General features: G+C 39.8%; 1 protein-coding gene across 1 annotated transcript in view; it reads left to right on the forward strand.

Annotated features, from left to right (window-relative positions):
- PHLPP1 (PH domain and leucine rich repeat protein phosphatase 1) overlaps nt 1–19,524 on the forward strand; it is a 198,348-nt gene that overhangs the window by 109,178 nt on the left and 69,646 nt on the right. Inside the window, exon 4 of the mRNA XM_073213186.1 lies at nt 13,351–13,517. Within this exon, the coding sequence (XP_073069287.1) occupies nt 13,351–13,517 (167 nt within the window). The remainder of the gene's footprint in view (nt 1–13,350; nt 13,518–19,524) is intronic.

Genomic DNA, 19,524 nt, shown 5'->3' on the forward strand with positions numbered 1-19,524 from the left:
TTAAAGTTTCCAACATAATAGATTTATGTCATTAGATATGGCTGCAAGGAACCCTTTAAAATTACTTAGTCATCTTGTACATATATTTTGCCTCTTAATTTGAAATGTTTGCTGCTTTTTGTCAGCACGGTTTACCTCCCGTCTTTTAGGATTGTGGTCTTCTGGGGATTGTGCTATCATTGGTTACATTGGGATTATAATAGTAGAAGCTTTACTCTCAACATCATTCTGCTAAGGAGTCTAGGGCTTACAAGGGCTTTTTGGGAAATGCTCACTTCACATTTTATACCCATCCTTTAGATAAAGAATCAAGGGCCATTTGACCAAGGACAATCCAGCAAGTCTGTGTGGAAACTGAAGTGGAACCCAGGATCTGAGAGATACGGATTTTAGCTTTTACTATGTCAGCCCTGTCCCAAGAAGATTGCTCTTATACCAATTCTGTAGTGCAAATACAAGAAAAGCTTGGAAATTCAAAATAGAGATATTTGGGTACAGGAAGACTTGAAGGAATGGGCAAGCTGAGTCTTAAAGGAGGAATACAACACAAAGACGAAAGGGGAAAGGGCATTTCAAGGAGAGAGAAAATATATACAAAGGCCCAACTGTGTAAAAGGTAACATTATTGGTTGTTTTCTGGAATGACTACCTTAATAATTATTCGGCATTTTTTTGAAAATGTTCTTTACTTTTAAACTCTACTCATCATGAGGTGGCTCATAGTTCAGAGACCTAGAATTTAAGATCTGAAAAGGATCTTGGGGACTCTGAAGACTTCCTTCTCTCTTAAATATCTGTAGTGTTTTGGATGCCTGTAGTGTCTGACAAGACCGTTCTTCCTTGTAAGTGAGCAGAAGGCTTTATCCCTATAGCTTCAGCCCACTGATCCTAGTTTTGCTGTCTGGTATAATACAAGCCAATTCTACTCCCCCTCTTACTTGATAACCTCCAAGTATTGAAGAATCATTGTGATTTCTGTGCCTCTCCCACCCTCCAGCAGTCTATTTCCAGGAGAAGTGTCTCCTGGACGCTTCTGACAGTTCCTTGTCACTTGGTTCCCAGATCCCTTCTCTAGCTGACCTTCTGGGTACTTTCTGGTTGTTGATATACTTGCAGATAACATCTGATGAGCTGGAAGTATGTGACCATTATTTTCCTTGCTTTGGACGTTATGTCCAAAGTGAATTAGCTACTCATTCATGAGGTCAGCACCAAAATAAACAGACTTTTTGTTTTCTTTTCCCCCCCAACTTGTTGATAGAGATGTTTTGTTGGTAGGAAAATTGTTTCACCTACTGAATTGATCCAATAGTGACAGCAGTAATGAAATAGTACTAACTAACATTTTGGTAACTCTTTTCCTGTGTGCTAAGCACTGTTCTGGCTGCTTTATATAGCCTGTGAGATAGGTACTCATAACTCCATGAGGTCAGGTTTTACAACAAAAATAATAACTCTTGAAGAGATATTATCACCTCCATTTTGCAGAGGAGGGAACCGAGATACAAAGTGTCCACAATCTGCAGGAAATTCTGCTTCCTTGCTTTTTTTCTTTAATTGTACTTACAGTGTTTTATAGTGGTCTAGAGGACAAGACAAAACAAAGATTCAAATAGCAACTGAGATTTACTGGAAACGTCAGAGGAAAGTACTTCTTACATGCAGTTGTCATCTGAATCCAGGCAGTTCAGTAGTGGAATAAAAGATGGCCTGTTGCCAAGCAGTCCATTGAATAAGGTATACTGCTAAGGACACTTGAGCGTAGCCAGGACACTGATCAGTGACCTTAAATGATGACCAAGAGGCATTCAAGAAGTCTGAGATGCCTTCCGAGTCATCTAAAGCAGAGTAAATTAGTTTCATTGTTAGGAGACTACTGTTGTCTAATTCTTCCAAAACTGGTCAAGTATTGCTATATCAGGAACTTAGCATATGATTTTAACCAGATCTCTATAACTGGTCATTTTTTTTTTTTTGCAGTTCAGTCATTTTAATCTGAGTATTTAAACCAATGTAAAGATATTCTTAAGAGTTTAATTTCCATTATATATTTACTGATCTTGGAAGACCCCAGTATTTGTAACCCAGAGTATAAAATTTTCTACAACTACTCAGAAGAGTTAATTCTTCTACCTGCTGGTTTGATTTATAATTTTATAAAGTGAGGAGGAATACAACACAAAGACGAAAGGGGAAAGGGCATTTCAAGGAGAGAGAAAATATATACAAAGGCCTAACTGTGTAAAAGGTAACATTATTGGTTGTTTTCTGGAATGACTACCTTAATAATTATTCGGCATTTTTTTGAAAATGTTCTTTACTTTTAAATTCTACTCATCATGAGGTGGCTCATAGTTCAGAGATCTAGAATTTAAGATCTGAAAAGGATCTTGGGGACTCTGAAGATTTGATTTATAATTTTATAAAGTGAGGAATAGTGGAATAATTGAAAAAATTTCAGTGAATTCTCTATGTTAGACATACCAGACCTTGTATCTTATACTTGGATCTTGAGGTTTTTATAAAATACAAAACTATAATTTCTAATAGAATCAATAAAGTACATACTCATTTCTTTGAATAGAAATTGAGAACATTAACTTTTTGTGGTTAGCTATCTTTTCCCTACTCTGTTGTCAAAGGGATGCCCCCTTCAGGGCATGCTGCCATGATGGGCCTCAGGGATGTCCTCAGGTGGTGACGTTCTAAAGAGGTTTGTTTACACAGTTTGCCAATAAGGAAATGAGGAAGGAACTCCGAGTTCAGACCTGATCTCCACCCAAGCCGAGCTCTATTTTTCTGTTCTTACTGAGAGACACAATGGGGTTTATGTGTGTGGAGGGGAGATAACTGCTGGAGTGACACGGTTAGTGATTCTGGAGGCTGTGGGTGCCATATCCTCTGAGCCTTTCACAGGCAGAGCGAGACGCCAGGTCCCCATTTCCAGGTTAGGCTGTGCAGTGAGCTCCCTGGACACATACCGCAGCCCTGCCTGCTTTTGGTAGTGATGTGCAAGTCTCTGCACAAGGACCTGGGAATACCTGCCCATTTTGCCAAGTGAGGGGACTGTGGGTACTGGTGATGTCATGGGAGCTCTGAGGTCTGTGTTCTCTGCTCTGTGTGCTCATATCCCACCATTGCATGTACCTTTTTGAATTACAGTTGTGTAGGTATCTGTGTCCTCCAGAGAACAAGGGTTTGAAGACAGAGTACATCTCTCCAGGACTAAGTACAATGCCTAGTTCATAAAGGCAAATGAGAAAGATTCTCTCATCCCATCCCCTCCATTCCCGTTGCAAAGAGAGGTCAGGATACCTAGCTAGAGCTCTTTTTTCTTTTTTTCTTTTCAAAGTTGACTTTTCCAGATGGGTTTATTATGAAAACTCCTATTACAAACACATTGCCATAATTACTACTTTAAAGAAAGCAATATTCACAATTTTTCTGCTTCATACCCTGTAAATTGTATGGCAGCAAGGGTACATGGTCAAAACAAAATAAGAAACCCAAAAAATACACTCTGTAGCTGGACCATGAGCATTCTGGGGGTGTTAATACTCTGCAAAGAATGATAGTCCTGTATGTGCTGTGTGCATCTGTAAATCGTATTTTAAATTCTGCACCAAATGAACTTATCAGCAGCCTTTGCCCATGGCATTCATTGCCTCTGACAGATCTATCCCCTGGCTGGTGTTGATTTTTCTGTGCAGTGTGGGGAGATCATTAATCTTATATGTTCTCTTACTCTGTGGGTTTTTTTTAAACTGAGATTTTTTTTTTTGAGAGGGCATCTCTCATATTTATTGATCAAATGGTTGTTAACAACAATAAAATTCTGTATAGGGGGGTCAATGCTCAATGCACAGTCATTAATCCATCTCAAGCCTAGTTCTCTTCAGTCTCCAATCTTCTGAAGCATAACGAACAAGTTCTTACATGGTGAACGAATTCTTACATAGTGAATAAGTTCTTACGTGGTGAACAGTACAAGGGCAGTCATCACAGAAACTTTCAGTTTTGATCACGCATTATGAACTATAAACAATCAGGTCAAATATGAATATTCGTTTGATTCTCACAGTTGATTTATATGTGTATCCCACATTTCTCCCTTTATTATTATTTTTATTTTTAATAAACTGCTGAAGTGGTAGGTAGATGCAAGATAAAGGCAGAAAACATAGTTCAGTGTTGTAAGAGAGCAATTGTAGATGATCAGGTGTGTGCCTGTAGACTATGTGCTAATCCGAGCTGGACAAGGGCAATAAAACATCCATGGATGCAGAAGCTTTCTCTCAACACAGGGGGGGTGAGGTTCTAAGCTTCACCACTGTTGTTCCCCAATTTCTCACCTGATGGCCCCCCTGCGACTGTGCCTGTCTTAGGTTGTTCCTCCCTTGAGGAATCTTACCTGTCTCTGGCTAACCAGTCATCTTCCGGGGCCATACAGGGAAATGTAAAGTTGGTAAGTGAGAGAGAAGCCATATTGTTTGAAAAGGTTAGCTTTTTGCTTTTTTGCAGATTTATGCCCTGTGGCTTCTATGCCTAGCACTTGTCTTGAGGTATCTTTACCACCTGGAGGAATTATGATACTCGGTAAATTCGATATGAGGCACGAATTCTATTTAAGGGTTGTAATTAGGAAGGAAGAAGAAAAGCTATAAAGGTAGCATATGGAAGAAAACTTGGGAGGATTGATTATTTCTTTGACATATCTTCTTGTATAGTACCTTAAGTATGTATAGGTTTTAAACTACTAACTAACTTGCGCACACATATTAACATAATAGGAATACGGTGACATAAACAAAGCAAATCTATAATTACCAGCCATCTCCAGTGAAGCCAAGAAAACCATTTAGGCACCCTAGGCATTTGTGAAAATTAGTCTATGATATGATGGATATCGTCCAACTGTACTTGAACAGTCTGAGAGAAATCAGACAAATTAAAGCAACCCGTTTCTGGGATTTGTTCACATCCCATATGTTCTTTTAACCATAGATAGTCTATAGTCGTAAGATTTTGGAGCGCTACAACTTGCACCCCTCCCAACTCCTGATTGAGTTCCAACAGTACAGATCCGGTCAAATTCGTTGTCTCACTGTATGCACATGCCAGCCTAGACAACTCCCTCCTCATTCCTATGGCAAGTCCAGGAAACAGTGAGGTGGACACAGCCACAACCGCAGCATCGCCCAGATCCCTGTGGAGGCTTTTTGATGATCATCCCCTGGCACGAGTCCTCCAGAGAGTGCTGATGCTGGAAGCTCCTCCTCATATCGTATCTTAGTTCATTTTCTGGGTAGCCAAGCTAGGCCTTGATCTTCTGCATAGAAACAAACAGACCCTTTGCCCACACTTTGACATGCCCTCTATACCACTGTGCAGAACTCATTGGAGGTCAGCATACAGGAACTGATTTTTCTTTTTTTTTAAATCTTTAATCTACACTTACATGAAGAATACTATGTTTACTATGCTCTCCCCTACATCGGGTCCCCCCTAAAAACCACATTACGGTCACTGTCCATCAGCATAGCAAAATGTAGAATCACTACTTGTCCTCTTTGTGTTGTACAGCCCTCCCTCCCCTTTCTCCCTCCCCCCACTATGCATGCTAATCTTAATACCCCCCTTCTTCTTACCCCCCCTTATCCCTCCCTACCCACCCATCCTCCCCAGTCCCTTTCCCTTTGGTACCTGTTAGTCCATTTTTGGGTTCTGTAATTCCGCTGCTGTTTTGTTCCTTCAGTTTTTCCTTTGTTCTTATACTCCTCAGATGAGTGAAATCATTTGGTATTTCTCTTTCTCCGCTTGTGGAGCTCTTATTTTAAATGCTCAATATTGTTTTTTTCTATATTGTTAAAGCCTTGTGCTTTAACAGTGAGCCAGGTGTATGGAGGTTGTATTCCCTCCTTCATGCCTCCCTTCCTCCGTCCTTCCCACTGCAGCTCTCTCCATACTCTTCTAGTCTTGGGTTCTTTACCTGCATCTGATTTGGTACCTTATGGGGTTAATAAGCCTCATCTTAAAGTCAATGTCTCCTCCCCTCCCCAAATGCTTTTACCCTCAGAGAATCCCATCGTTTATTTTGCCTAGTAACAATAGCCTCTCCAGGTATTCCTGCTGTCTTAAGATTTGCATTTCATTACCTCTAGTGATTTAGAATTATGTGCAAATTTGTATATTTTCTTTCTTGGGTTTTTTTTTTAAAAACATCACTTAATCATTTAAGGCAAAGAAATGATAAGCTACTAGAATTCCAGGTAGAATTTACTGAGTCCAAAATTGGTATGCTTCTGTTAGGACATTATTAATGTATATATTGTAATTAATTTTATAGGAAGATTTTCTGCATCTGCTGTTAAACAGATTTTATAAAATTGACAATTAGTACAGGATCAAGAGATGAGATATCATTATGAAAAGGTCTGGGGTCAAGTTAAAGCGTTTCTTATATTTGTAGAATTTTTTAAAAAAGAAATGATTGTGCATCGTTAGAATGTTTAACTAATGGAGATTTAAAAACACTATTCTCAATTTATATTCTCTTACCTCATTCCTTCCCAAAGCATTTTTTTGGGAGATGAGAATTAAAACTAGGTCAGTTGGGGTTAAGCATTTTTTACACAAATCTAGTAAATTCTCCAGAGACTGTCCTTGTAGCCAGGTCTGGAAAATAATTTTCCAAGCCACAGAAAGCTAGGCCAGAGATGTTAATGACTCATTATGCCAGTTTATGGCAGTCTTTCACTTTACACAGCAGACGTATCTGTGCTCTTTCAGCTGCTTTGACCAATTTCAGGGTTACTTTGCTTAATTTTAAGCATGCTTTGCACTAAATAAGGATAAATATCAGTTCACTAAAGTATAGTGGGGCAAAACAACATGAATGTTATTCTGAACTTTCTCTGGCTTATAAAAAGATGATTACCCACTAAGTGAACATCAGAAATAATGGGAGTAGTGTGGAGTACAGTCCTTAGCAAGGGAAGATGATCATTTCAGAAACATGGTGGGAATAGGTTAGGGATAAGACATATATATTGGTTTAGAAATGTAACTCAGCTAGACATAGAATGGAGACATTTTCTGACAAAAGTGTCCGAAAGGTTGGCAAAGAAATGATAGAAGCAAGTGTTGAGCTGAGTAACATGTTTAGAAATGTATGGATGCCCAGCAGGTAATCTGAAAAGTTTGTTGTTGTTGTTCTTATTTTTATGTTTATCCTTTGATGTTCTTTGAGGGAGATATTTTGATGGCCAAGTGAGCTTTTTTCATATATGACTATAAGTCATTTGGAAAAGAAGACAGCCTGAGCAGGTGGTTGGGATTCATGTTCATTTTAATGAATCTCCCAGGGTATGTAGTTTCATGCAGGGAAAAGAATCCCACTTAGTTTACAAACTAAATTATCAACCTTAAAAAAATTTTTGTTGTTGTTGAGACAAACACCGACTTCCCAAACCATAATTATCTTGAACTGATCTTCTAAAACTTTGAATCCCTTTATGTGTTAGCTCACTGATGGTCTGTAAGCTGCGTGACTGCTGTCAAGTCTGATTGAGCTTCGCCTATGTAACTGCCCAGGGTGGCCAGAGCAGCGGCCTGCTCTCTAGGCCTTTTTCTGTCCTGCAGATTTGTATTGCTTGTAGCTGTGAATGTTGGTCTAGGCACACTTGGTGTGCAGAGCCTCTCCCAATTTTTTTAAATGAGAAGAGCATTATTTACAGCAGTTCAGTTGGTCAGGGCGGGTACTTATTTATTCCATTTTAGAAATGAGGAAATGGGACATATAGGCGGGGTGAGCTGTGCAGAGCCACATGGCTGGGAAGTGGTGGGACTGTTCTACATGCCCTGCTTGTTGCTGTTTCTCCTTTAGGGCAACTTGCTTGGGCCTCAACTTTGTGTCTTCCACTGTCTCGATTTTTGGCAGCAAAATTGAAGTAGAGTAGCTTTTGCCAAAAAGATTCTGTATTCTAATTGTGAGGTCCCTTCCTGTGACAAAGCTTTTTTGCCTGTTTCTTCCCTTTTTATTCCCAAAGTTCTGTAACTTTTTACAGTTCGATTGTGCTCACCAGGTGGCATCACCCCTGCCCAGGTGGACAAGCTGTGCGACATAGGAGTGCGCAGAGCGCATGGTATCCGGGATGGGTGGCTCCATGGGGCTTCACCCCTTCCCTGAGGTCTGGGTGTTTTCTTTTCTCAAGGAGGACTCACTTCTGCATGCTTCATTCCTAAGGCTTCAGCTTCTTCTCGGGGTGACATCTAGTCGTCTTTGCTCTGGGCAGAGGGGCCATGTGACTACTTCATTGTGGGAGTTGGAGGAGCAGCCCTCAGGGAAGGTCTGAACTGTGTCCCCACTGACCGGGTGGCATAGCGGTAACAGGGCAGGCTCTGCTCAGACCCAGCTTCTGCTTTACCATGTGATGTTGACTCTCTCCATGACTCTATTTAACCTTCATCTTTGAAATGAGGACAAGTCCTCACTCCACTGAGTGGCTGTAAAAATTAAACTGTTGTGTCTAAAGCACTGGGAAGAGGGCCTCTCACAACCAGAGCACTCCCTGAATGCTAGCTGTTGTTCCCAAGTACTGCTACTTGGAGAAAAGCTAGAATAAAAACGGGCTACTTGGCCTGAGGTGTATGCAAGTGGTTTTCTAATTTATTTTTGTTACTTACCTTAAGTCTTTCTTACTTTGAGAAGGGCCTTGGTTCTGAGGTGCAGTGTATGTGGGTCTCAGCTTCTTTGGGTAGCCCAGCTGGTAGGGTTTTCATTTGGGAATCAAGCTGATCTCTTTTTGGCAGAGTACTTATGTGCCCAGCCTGGCCTGGGTGGAAGCGCCTAACTCCCCGCTTTGTTGCAGGGCGTGGCACTGGGGAGAGGGGCGACTAGTGGCAGCTTTGTGGTCCCCTCGGCAGCTCACTGCCCCACTGCCAGCATGGCACCAACGTGTGCAGTTCCTCTTCTCACTGTGGGGGTTCCCAGTTCTGCCGTGACTCGCACACACTGCGCTTGGTGGCTGTACCCTTGTTAAAGTGGTTTCTTTCCTCTTCTTTCCAGCATGAACAGCTTCAAGTCCAGAATGAGGAGAGGAATCAAAGACAACTTGACGTTCAATCATTATCTTTTAATTGTCCAGAGAGAACATTTAGTGTGATGCTTTAGCTGAAATAGAATTTGTCCTCCTCAAAGTGGTCTCCACGTGACAGAACACACTAGACAGATCAGATGCAAGCTGGTGAGAGAGGAAGTCTTGTCAAGTAGTCCAGTGGCCATTCTCCTGGCAAATGCTTTTTCTCAGGGCCCTACCAGGTACTGGCCATGGAGTGTTTCAGTGAACAAAATTGGTAGAAATCCCTGCCGTTACGGAGCTCACAGTCCAGAGACAGACTCTTGAGAATTTTTCCATGCTTCTCATTTTGCTGACATTGAAAGCCAGAGAGTTGACAATGACAGAAAGGCCCTGCGGGAGCTGCCGCCCACCCCCACGCCCTTGCCTTTCTGAGCCCCCTGCAGCTCACTCTCCCCTTACCTTACTGGGCTCCATGCTGTGTGTGCCTCGAACTTCCCGGGCATACTCCCTGTTAGGGTCTTTACTCTGGCTACTTCCTCCGCCTAGAATGTTCATCTAGATAGACCCTTTCAACTGATTTTCTCATGCCCTTCATGTCTAAATGTCATATTTTCAGTGAGGCCCACCCTGTCCCCCCAATTTAAATTACAACCCACCACTTTCCCAACAATCCTGACTCCCTTTTCCCTTGCTCTATTTTTTCCATAGTATTTACCAATATTTTTAACATATAATTTACTTATTTGTGAGGTAAATTTAATGAGGACAGGGGTCTTCATTTTTTTTACTGAGGCATACTAAGTGCTTACCTATGTCATTGGCACATAGTAGGTATTTAGTAAACATATTAAATGAATGGAAATGGGAAGTACTATGGGAAAATATTACAAAGGGTGTATTAGTTTCCTATGGCTGCTACAACAAATGAACAAAACCTTGGTGCTATAAAGCAACAAATTTATTCTCTCTCAGTTCTGGAGATCCGAAGTTCAAAATCAAGAAGTCGGCAGTACTGTGCTCCTTTGAAGGCTGGAGGGAGAATCCATGCCTTGCCTCTTCTGGCTCCTGGTGGCTCTAAGCATTCTTTAACTCGTGGCCCACGTCACCCTAGTCTCTGCCTCCTGGTCAGTCACATCGCCTTCTCGCCTATGTCAAAATGCCCTTTGCCTCTCTCTTACGAGGATGCATGTAATTGTAGTTAAGGCCCACCTGGATAATCCAGGATAAGCACCTCCTCTCAAGATCCCTAACTTAAACACATATCTTTCATCATATCTGGGTAACAGTCACTCTTTTGCCATATAAGATAATATTTACAGATTCCTGAGATTAAGTTGTAGAGATCTGTGTTTTTGTCTGCCCCAGTCCCTTGTTGGAGGCCACCATTCAGCCCAGCACCGAGGGCTGAGGGGACACATTGACTGCAGGAGGCAGATCCTCCCTGGTGGGGGGCCACCTAGTGGCCCAGTAGAACCTACCACCTAGTGGAACACTGAATGCAAGGAAAGCTGGAAGACTGCCCTCATCCATTTTCCCTTTTTGTTGTACTGAAATTTTTATTGTGATTACATTTTTTTTCCAAATTAAACAACATATGCACACACACAGAAAAACACGAAGGATAATATTACAATTTCCATGTACTGGTCCTTCCTGCTTATTAACATATTGAGATAGTTCCTTCATATCTTTTATTGTCCCTTTTATAAGGAAATAAGCATTACAGATAAACTCCAAATAACCTCTCTTTCCATTCCTATGCCCATTTCCTTCCCTACTTATCTAGAGGCAATTAGTATCATTAATTTGGTATATGACCAGTGAATGGTTTATATGGCTAATAGTTACCATACATGTAACTATTCATACATAATCTATTGAGCTGTGTGTTTGTGTTAAAAGGTTTTAATAAATGGTATTATAATATATGTAATGTGGTCCCCTCAGCAGGTATTATAATATATGTTATGTAGAGATCTATGTTTTGCAGCTTTTTTATCTATCCAAGTTGACACATACGAATCTAGTTCATTCACTGTAACTGCAGCTCTAAGCAGCAGATTCCTTCCTTCTCTCTCACCAGGCTTCAGAATATAAAAATCCCAGAGGAGGCCTCTGATTAGCCTGGCTTGGATCAAATGCCAGTACCTGTTGGATCAATCTGTTGGTCAGTGGTTGGGGTACTCTGATTGCTGAAGCATGGAGTACATGCCTACCTGTGTAGCCAAAGGGTCAGCAGACTTTGCAGCTCCCATCAGGATCTCTTGTGTTTAAAGATTGTTGTAGGAGAAAGCTACAAAGTAGGAGAAAGGATTCAGGGCAGACAGCAACACAACTTCCACTCGAGCTTCAAGTTTGCGCTTGGACGTGAGGTTCTCTGGGAAGGCATCCCTGGCCCCCTAGAGCATGCTCTGTGCTTTCGCACTTACAGTTACATAACCATTATGTTGAAGCTTAACCGCCTCCTCCTCTTGAGGTGTACTCATTCAGGGCAGAGGTTGAGTCAATCTTGTTACAGCTGCACCATAAGAATACAAGGTCTGACACGCCATTGCATGCACCTTGAGTATTTTTGAGGGAATGATTCCACTGACTGGTATGCCTTTCAACCTCACTTCCCATGAACAGATCTGTGATATGTTTGCGCCTGTATTACAGGCTCTTTAAATTCCTAATGGCTCTTTTCACATCTTCTGGTTGACTGGTATTTTTTTTTCTTATTTAATAGTGAAAATTGAAGGAAAGATGAAATTGCTAAAATGCAAACTCAGACTTCTTCTGTAAAATTTTTTGAGTTGAACACTGCCAGAGCTTTTTCATCCTGCTGTTATCCCCTTAGCTTTCGTATGTGCAGAGCAGTTGCTTTCTAACCTCAGATATGCCATTAGCAGAATATGTTTTATGCACATTTGCTTCTGAATACTTTCTAGTGTCAGAAGAATTTGGATTCCAATGGCTGTAGATGACCCATTCTATTTGGAAGTAGTAGTAGTAGTGATAATAGTACTTAAATTACAACCCACCACTTTCCCAACAATCCTAACTTCCTTTTCCTTGCTGGCCATTTGTTGAGGGCTTTCTCTGTGCCAGGCATGTCGATGTAGGTGTCGTCTTTTTGCCTGTTATACAGATGAGAAAACTGTAGGGTGGAGGGCATTGATCCACTCAAGTTCTCTCAACTTCTAAACGGTGGAGCTGTGATGGGAATCCACACACTGACATGAGGGCCACACTCCTAAGAACCATGCTCTGCTGCTTTCTGTAATGAGGAAAGAGAAGTCCAAGGTTTGGTAATATAAAGGACATCAAACTGATCACAGGTATGGAGTGGAGTTTCTGCTATAAAGCTTTGGTAATGATAAAGAGCACAAGGGAGAATCCATCCAGACCTTAGAACAGCACTCCCTTGGCCTTTGTGAGGAGAAAGGAGCCATGGTGTGTGGAAGTGGGGCTGACGTCCTGTGCTGCAGCATAAGCTGGTGCCACATCACCAGAAATATTGGAGAGGGCATTTGAGAAACACAGGCTACCCAGTGGAGTTCCCATCTCCAGCATGCCAGTTGGTCTGTAGCCCTGGGATTCTGCATGGTAGGAGTCATTTAACCAGGAAGGCTTTGAATATGGGGATAACCATTTACACATAAAATAAATTTTACTTAGAATACCTACATGAAGCAAAGCACAATGAATTTAGAAGCATCTCACTGGAACTTTGTGGGAGACACAACCCGTGTAGTTTTCAGCAGGCAGGCAGTGGAATCTGATTATGTGCTGCCATTACTATTAAAATTGTACACAAGGCCATTGATATTACTTTTCTTTATTTGGGCTGCTTTAAATCAGTGTATACAAGGCTTTCATAGGTTGAGTCTAGATCTTAGGGTCTATCTCCCAACCCTATTTTTACTCTAATGTCTTGTATTATTTAGCTCTGAATTATCTTACCATGAGTGTTTTCAGGAACATAACCCCTACAGTTGGAAGAGATTGCTGATACCGCTGAAATTGATAGGACAATCTGTGCTCTTTGTAACCTGCCTCCTCTATTAGTTTACCGTACATACCTTCCAGGCAGGGATACTGTTTTCTGCCTTTATAGTACTTGACTCAGTTCTATACTAAGTAAATATTGGTTTATATTTGGACTGACAGTGCTGCTTGCATAGTATGTCTGTGTTCCCAAATGGAATTATCTTATTTCTATCCATAGAAAGTAGTTATTGGGAAAATGGATGGTAGTAAATTGAATTGTGTTTTTGTCCTTCACTAGGTTGCGTCACAGCGCATTAGCTCGGTGGACCTCTCGTGTTGTAGCCTGGAGCATCTGCCTGCCAACCTCTTCTACAGCCAAGACCTCACTCATCTCAATTTAAAACAAAACTTCCTAAGGCAGAACCCCACCCTACCCACTGCCAGAGGGCTCAATGAACTGCAGAGGTGAGCGTGCAGAAAGGGGAGGATAATTAGAAAGCGGAGGGGCTGTCGCCTTCTGGTTGTTTCTTGAATATTCTGACTTAAAAAGCTATGTTGTGTAGCCTTTCTCTTTCAGAGGGCAGGGTAAGAGGACTTTTTAGGGAGGACATTATCGATTCTCATTCTGAAACTTTTTTCAAGGTCTCTGCCTTTGAAGTGAATGATTTATGATATTTGTTAACTGGATAAATTTGTGTAAGAAGAACATATCTATTTAAATCTCTCATGTCTTATCTACAAATGGTAATGTGAAAAGTTAGCAGTATTTGATGTGTTGCTTCTGAGCTACAGAAATTTGGTCAAATTAAATTTTTATTAATTTAATTGTATCATTTTCTATAAAGACGTTTCCTTAGAAGTTTGAGAACTAAGGTTTAAATTCATTAACAGCGGGTCATCTGGATGATCTGTGTGTTAAGTTTCAAAAGTCACATGTTAATTGAAAAGAGTCTACTTTATAACTAGAGAGAAGGGACTTTATTTGCATGTATCTGAAACAGACTTAAGAATTTACTGTATTCTTTTCCTTCCTGTAGCAGCGATCAGTTTTGATTGTGTGGTAAATTAAGCCTCTGATACTTGTTACAAATATATGAGGCTATAACTGCAGAAGAATATAACTTTTAAATAAATCATTGTTTATTCTTGAATGGCTGATATGATCAGAGATTAAACTATGGTAATTAACCATTGTGATTGTGTGTTTATGGTTTTTAACATTCAGAAAGAATAATCCAATAAATGTTTATTATAAAGTTCATGCAGATATGTACCTAGAAAAAAAAATATTTTAATGATCATTTCAGATAATTGTGAATTTTCTTCTTTGATCCTGTACCAAAACTTGACAAGAGATCACGTCTCAAGTGCTGGTTCCCATGTGAAATACAAAACCCTATTGGTGAACTTTAAAAAATTCTTTTACGTTAGTATCTGTTGGCTTTTTTTGGACTTTGAATGGCATCATTTTACCACATTAAGTATTGGTCCTATGGAAAATAGTGGTTCATTGGGTAATGCAGATATTACAAATGTTAATGCATTTCATTGTGCAATTTAAAGAAATCACCAGTTAGTATTACCATTGATCACATCAGAAAAATCTACCTATTGAGAAGTTGTCAAGTTCACTGTGAAAACAAGTTTTCCAAAATTTTAATTTTCATGTGAAAGCTTGCAGGCTGTCCTTGGCAACAGGTATTGTCAGTGGTTTTCCTGCAGTGACCTTCTCACTCCCTTGTAGAGAAGTCTCTGCCAAACACCCCAGTCCACATAAGGAGTTTGTCAGTTGTTCTTTCCAGTGAAAGTGGTATTCGGTGAACGTTGTGACTAGTTTGGCTCACAACTCAAATAATCATACAAATCTTGTCCTTGAGATAAGTAACCATCATAATTGAGCATACAGCTGAAGTACTTCTCATTCTGTCACCCAAGTAAAAAAGGTACGTACCCAAGGGTCAAGATGTAATACAAATAACTTTTCTTGCATCATCAATGACATTTTTTAATAAAACTGGCATTTCAGTTTTCTCAGACTGTTTTTGCTATGATTGCCTGTCGGAGACGAAGACAGCAACAACTGACAGTTTGGTGCTGCGTTGAATTAGTTACATAGGCAGTGAGAACTCCAATGAGGATATTATGCCCCAGCACTTCCTTATTGTCCCCTGGAGCTGGTGGTTTGTTTCATGAAAGGAAACCACAGCGCAATTCTTGAACTAAGTTTTTATATGCTCTACATACTACTGATAATATTTTACAGACACTAATAAAGTTAGTATGATTTTTGGCAAAGATTTATATCATGATTCAGTCTGTTTTTGAGGTTTGACATTATGTTGATGTCAAATATTTTCGTGTATTTCACAGTAGGGTAGTTTTCTACACTTTCATTACAGAATGACCAAGAACTTTGTCATACTTTTGAAGCCTGGTTGTCCTAGAACAGAAAGGGCCATTAAAATTCTCCAAACCAATGTTCTCATTTTAGAGATAGAGTAGATGGAGATGTAAAATATCAAATTCAGGGAGATGTTGCTGTCTGGGAGAGAGTTGGGGATTGGATTAGAAGTTTAATGAGGGTTTCAGCTATATCCATTATGTTTATTTTAAGACATTAGAGATAAATATGACAAAAATGTTAGTATTTGAAAAAGCTGAATAGTGGATACTTAGATGATCATTATTATTTCCTGTATTTTTCTATTTGTATATCTTGTAGTAATCCAAAAATTAAAACCTAAATAAAAAGAAAATCAAATTGCTTCTAATTACACATAGAGGAATATAAATGCTCCCAAAGAGCCAGTGTTTTCAGACTGAATAAGTACCCAGATGGAAGGATATTTGGGGCATTGCCTTGCCTTTTACTTCTTTCAGGGTCCCCTGACTTGTCCTTCATATCTATTAATTTTACATCTATAGATGTCTTTTCAGCGCATTCCCCTTTCCCCTCTGTTCCCCGTCCCTCAACACACACGCTCCCACTCAGCTGTCACCTGACTGTTGCTGGGCAACTGTTGTCTTACTGTCATTTTCCCACTGCAGCTCATCCTCTCTAGTGTTCTTGCCTACTGTTTCATACATTTCTTGGTTTTGTTTTGCATTTTTAAAAATTTAAACATTTTCCCCCATCAAAGTAATACCCTATATAGATTTTTTTTTAATCCTAATAAACATTGAGACTTATTAAGAAACAGGTGGCTGGAACTCCAGCCCATCCTTATACTCAAGTCCTGCTCCCAGGCAGCCAACCACTTTTGAGTCTTTTGGCTATTTTTCCTGTTTTCTTCCATCTTCTGAAATATTATATATATATTTGCTGTTTTTAAATTTTTTGTTGGACATTACATATTGACTTATTACAGTGAGGGATGAGCGTATAACTCTTTTCTGTTGTCTTACCCCACCTCCACCCGAGGCCAAATGCACCAGCCGCTGCTTCCCATTCTCTCAGTGTGTAGGTGTCAATTTTTGGCTAAGTTCATGTTGAAGATTGGTATTGTGAGCATGGATTTGTGAGTCACAGTTAAGACACTTCACTGCAGTGATTACATTTCCTTTCTTGTGCAGGCTGAATAGTAGCCTCTTACTTGTGTGCTTTTCTTTGTCTCTAGTATTCCTGTGCCTTTTGACAGCTCTAACATTCTTAACACCCTTCTCTCAGACACTTCTTCCCTTCTGAAGCCAGCGTAGCTCCTTGCTCTGTGGGCATGCTGCACTCCTGTGGTCCTGGGATTAACTTTTGTCATTTTTCCTGGTAATTCAGGTTTTGCCTCTCCTGTGTTGGGTATTTTCAGATATGCAAAGTACCTCATAAATTTATCTCCCACATCCCCTTTCTCAGGAAGATCGTAGAAGACATTCCATCAAAAAGAGGGAGTAAACCAAGAAAGGAGTCACTAAACACAGGAAAACTAGGAGTTTTTTTTCCTTTTTTTTTTAGAAACTCCCAAAAGATTTTAGGACCTTTTTTTCTTAATGGAACTCTTTATCAATCTCAGCCAGTATGATGAATACTTTATCAGAAAAAATGTTGTCCATCAGTTCTGAAAAACTTTATGATGATGTTTTTGAACATTTCTTCCCCCTTACGTTTCTTTTTCCTTCTTTGGGATTCCTATTAGTTAGACAGACCTCCTTGTTTATCCTCTAATTCTCTAATTTTCCTCTTTTTGTCTTAATGCCAAACTTCTTGACAGGTTTTCTCTCCTTAACCTTTCTGAATTTCTGCTATCTTTATTTTCTTAAGAGCTCTTTTTTGTTGTTTAAAATTTGTGTGCATTTTAATAGCATTCTCTTCTTGTTTTCATGGGTGCATTTCTTCTCTTTCTGAGGACATTAAATTTATTTGCTTATTTATTTCCTTCTCACACTGCCTTGATTTTCTTTTTACCTGTTTGAATAGATTTTTTAAAAATTATCAGCTGTACCTTACAGTGGTTCACAGTCCCCTCCCCCTGCCCCCACCCACTCCCCTCCATCTTGGTAACCACTAGTCACTTCTCAGTGTCTATGAGTCTAATGCTGTTTAGTTCCTTCTGTTTTGCTTTGTTTTCACATTCTACAAATATGTGAAATCATGGTATTTGTCTTTCTTTGCCTTGTAAAGGTTTCTTTTATGTTAGAAACCTGACTAACTGTTCGGTGATCCTATTATGCTTTCTGTTCCTACTTAATGGTAAGTCACTGAAAAGTGAATTGGATGCTGAGGTCTGTGGGCAGGGGCTCTCTGCCAGTTGGCTGCACTGCCAGGGCTATCAGGAGTGAGCCTTGTGGTTTCGTTGGGGAATTTCCAAAGACAGTATCTGTGGGTCTTTTCCCGAGGGCATGTCACTTTTACTTGAGAAGAATCCTTTGGTCTTCTGCCTGGACAGTGCATGCCAAGATTCAGGGAGCTGAGTAGAGAAGAGAGCTGGAAACTCAAGGGTTAGTGCATGGATTTAATCCCCCTGTTTTAGAAGTGTCTTCCACTATGCCTGGTGTCTTTAAGCCAGGGACCCTCTGGTTGAGTTTCTTCCAGGGAATAAACTGTCTTTGCACAGAGAGGGTCTAGGGTTTAACTCCTCCTTGTAGATCCTATTGAAAGTCTTTTTGTAGAAGTATAATACAAACATAGAAAAGGCACAAATAACGAGTATACGATTTGGTGAGTTTCACAAAGTGAGCACATCCATGTAACCAGGACCTGTATTGAGAAATGGAATATAACTGCCACTCCAGAAACACTTTGTGCCTGTTTTCCTGTTACCCTAAAATAATCACTATCCTGACTTAACACCATAAGTTAATTTTGCTTGTTTTTGTACTTGATATAAATGAGTCACATTAGTATGTACTTTGTCCAGCTTCTTTCACTGACATTTCCTCTTAAAAAGCAGGAAAAAAGCATATCAGGTTACATATTATCAGCCTGCACTTTATAGTATGTAGCATAAAGCCATGACTTTGATTTGCTTAAGGTAGAGGAGTTTTCAGTTTTATCCTGCAACAAAAGCTTTCTGTTTTGTCTCTCTTTAAGTGTGGGGGAGATAGACTAAGGGGCCTTCCTGTGTGGGATCGGAGCACCTGGGAAAGCTGCTGTTGTGTAGCTATTTGGGAAAAAAAAAGACTTTAAACCAATTTCTTTTTCACCACATACAACTGTGAGATTTTTTGCCCCACTTTCCAAGAAAGATTTGTATTGCTAAGTTGTCAAAGCAGGAACTTTGTGAGTGCACATGCACATATACACGTACTCTTAATGGTAGGAATTAAAATTATAGTTTTTAGAAACTCATGCTTATACTTCAAAAAGCTTTGATGTAGCTTTTTTATGTTCATATAGTTAGTATGGTAATTTTGAGATGCACCACACATTTGCTAATTTTTGTGTGCTTAAGGAATTTGGGGTAATCTCTAGAGTATGTGTCACAGGGAACATGTTAGGAGGGTACCAAAGGGCAATTTATATTTTTATGTTTTTACTTCAGTGTCAAGAAATGAATTTTTCTATTACAGTCTGATATCCAGAGAGAAGCTGAAGTACAACTGAGTTCTGAGACTTTTCCTGTTAATCACATATCCCCTTAATTTTGCTTCCTGTAGCAAATTCTCATCTTAAACAAATGAGCTGTTTTCACAAAACATTTAAATTGCTATTTGCAGCAACATCCTAAGTTCAGAAAGATGGTATGTTCATGGATGCGCACAGGCCAGCAGTTACCATGGGGAAAGCATTGTTCTTGGAACTTGCTCTGTTTATTTTGCCTTTATTGGCATTGAAATTCTTCAAGTTAGTTTTCAACATATATAAGGCAAAATTAGAGTAATTTTTAGTAGCTTTAATGGTTTCTTTTCCTGATTATATATGTCACTGATAATAAGGCATTATTTACCTCCATTTTATTAATAGGTAATATCTCACATTATCTATGCCCCCATTTAGATGACCCATCTGATGTGGCATTAGTAAAGATTGTTATTATTTGCA

This window comes from Manis javanica, chromosome 9 (assembly GCF_040802235.1).
Source record: "Manis javanica isolate MJ-LG chromosome 9, MJ_LKY, whole genome shotgun sequence".
NCBI lineage: Eukaryota > Metazoa > Chordata > Mammalia > Pholidota > Manidae > Manis > Manis javanica.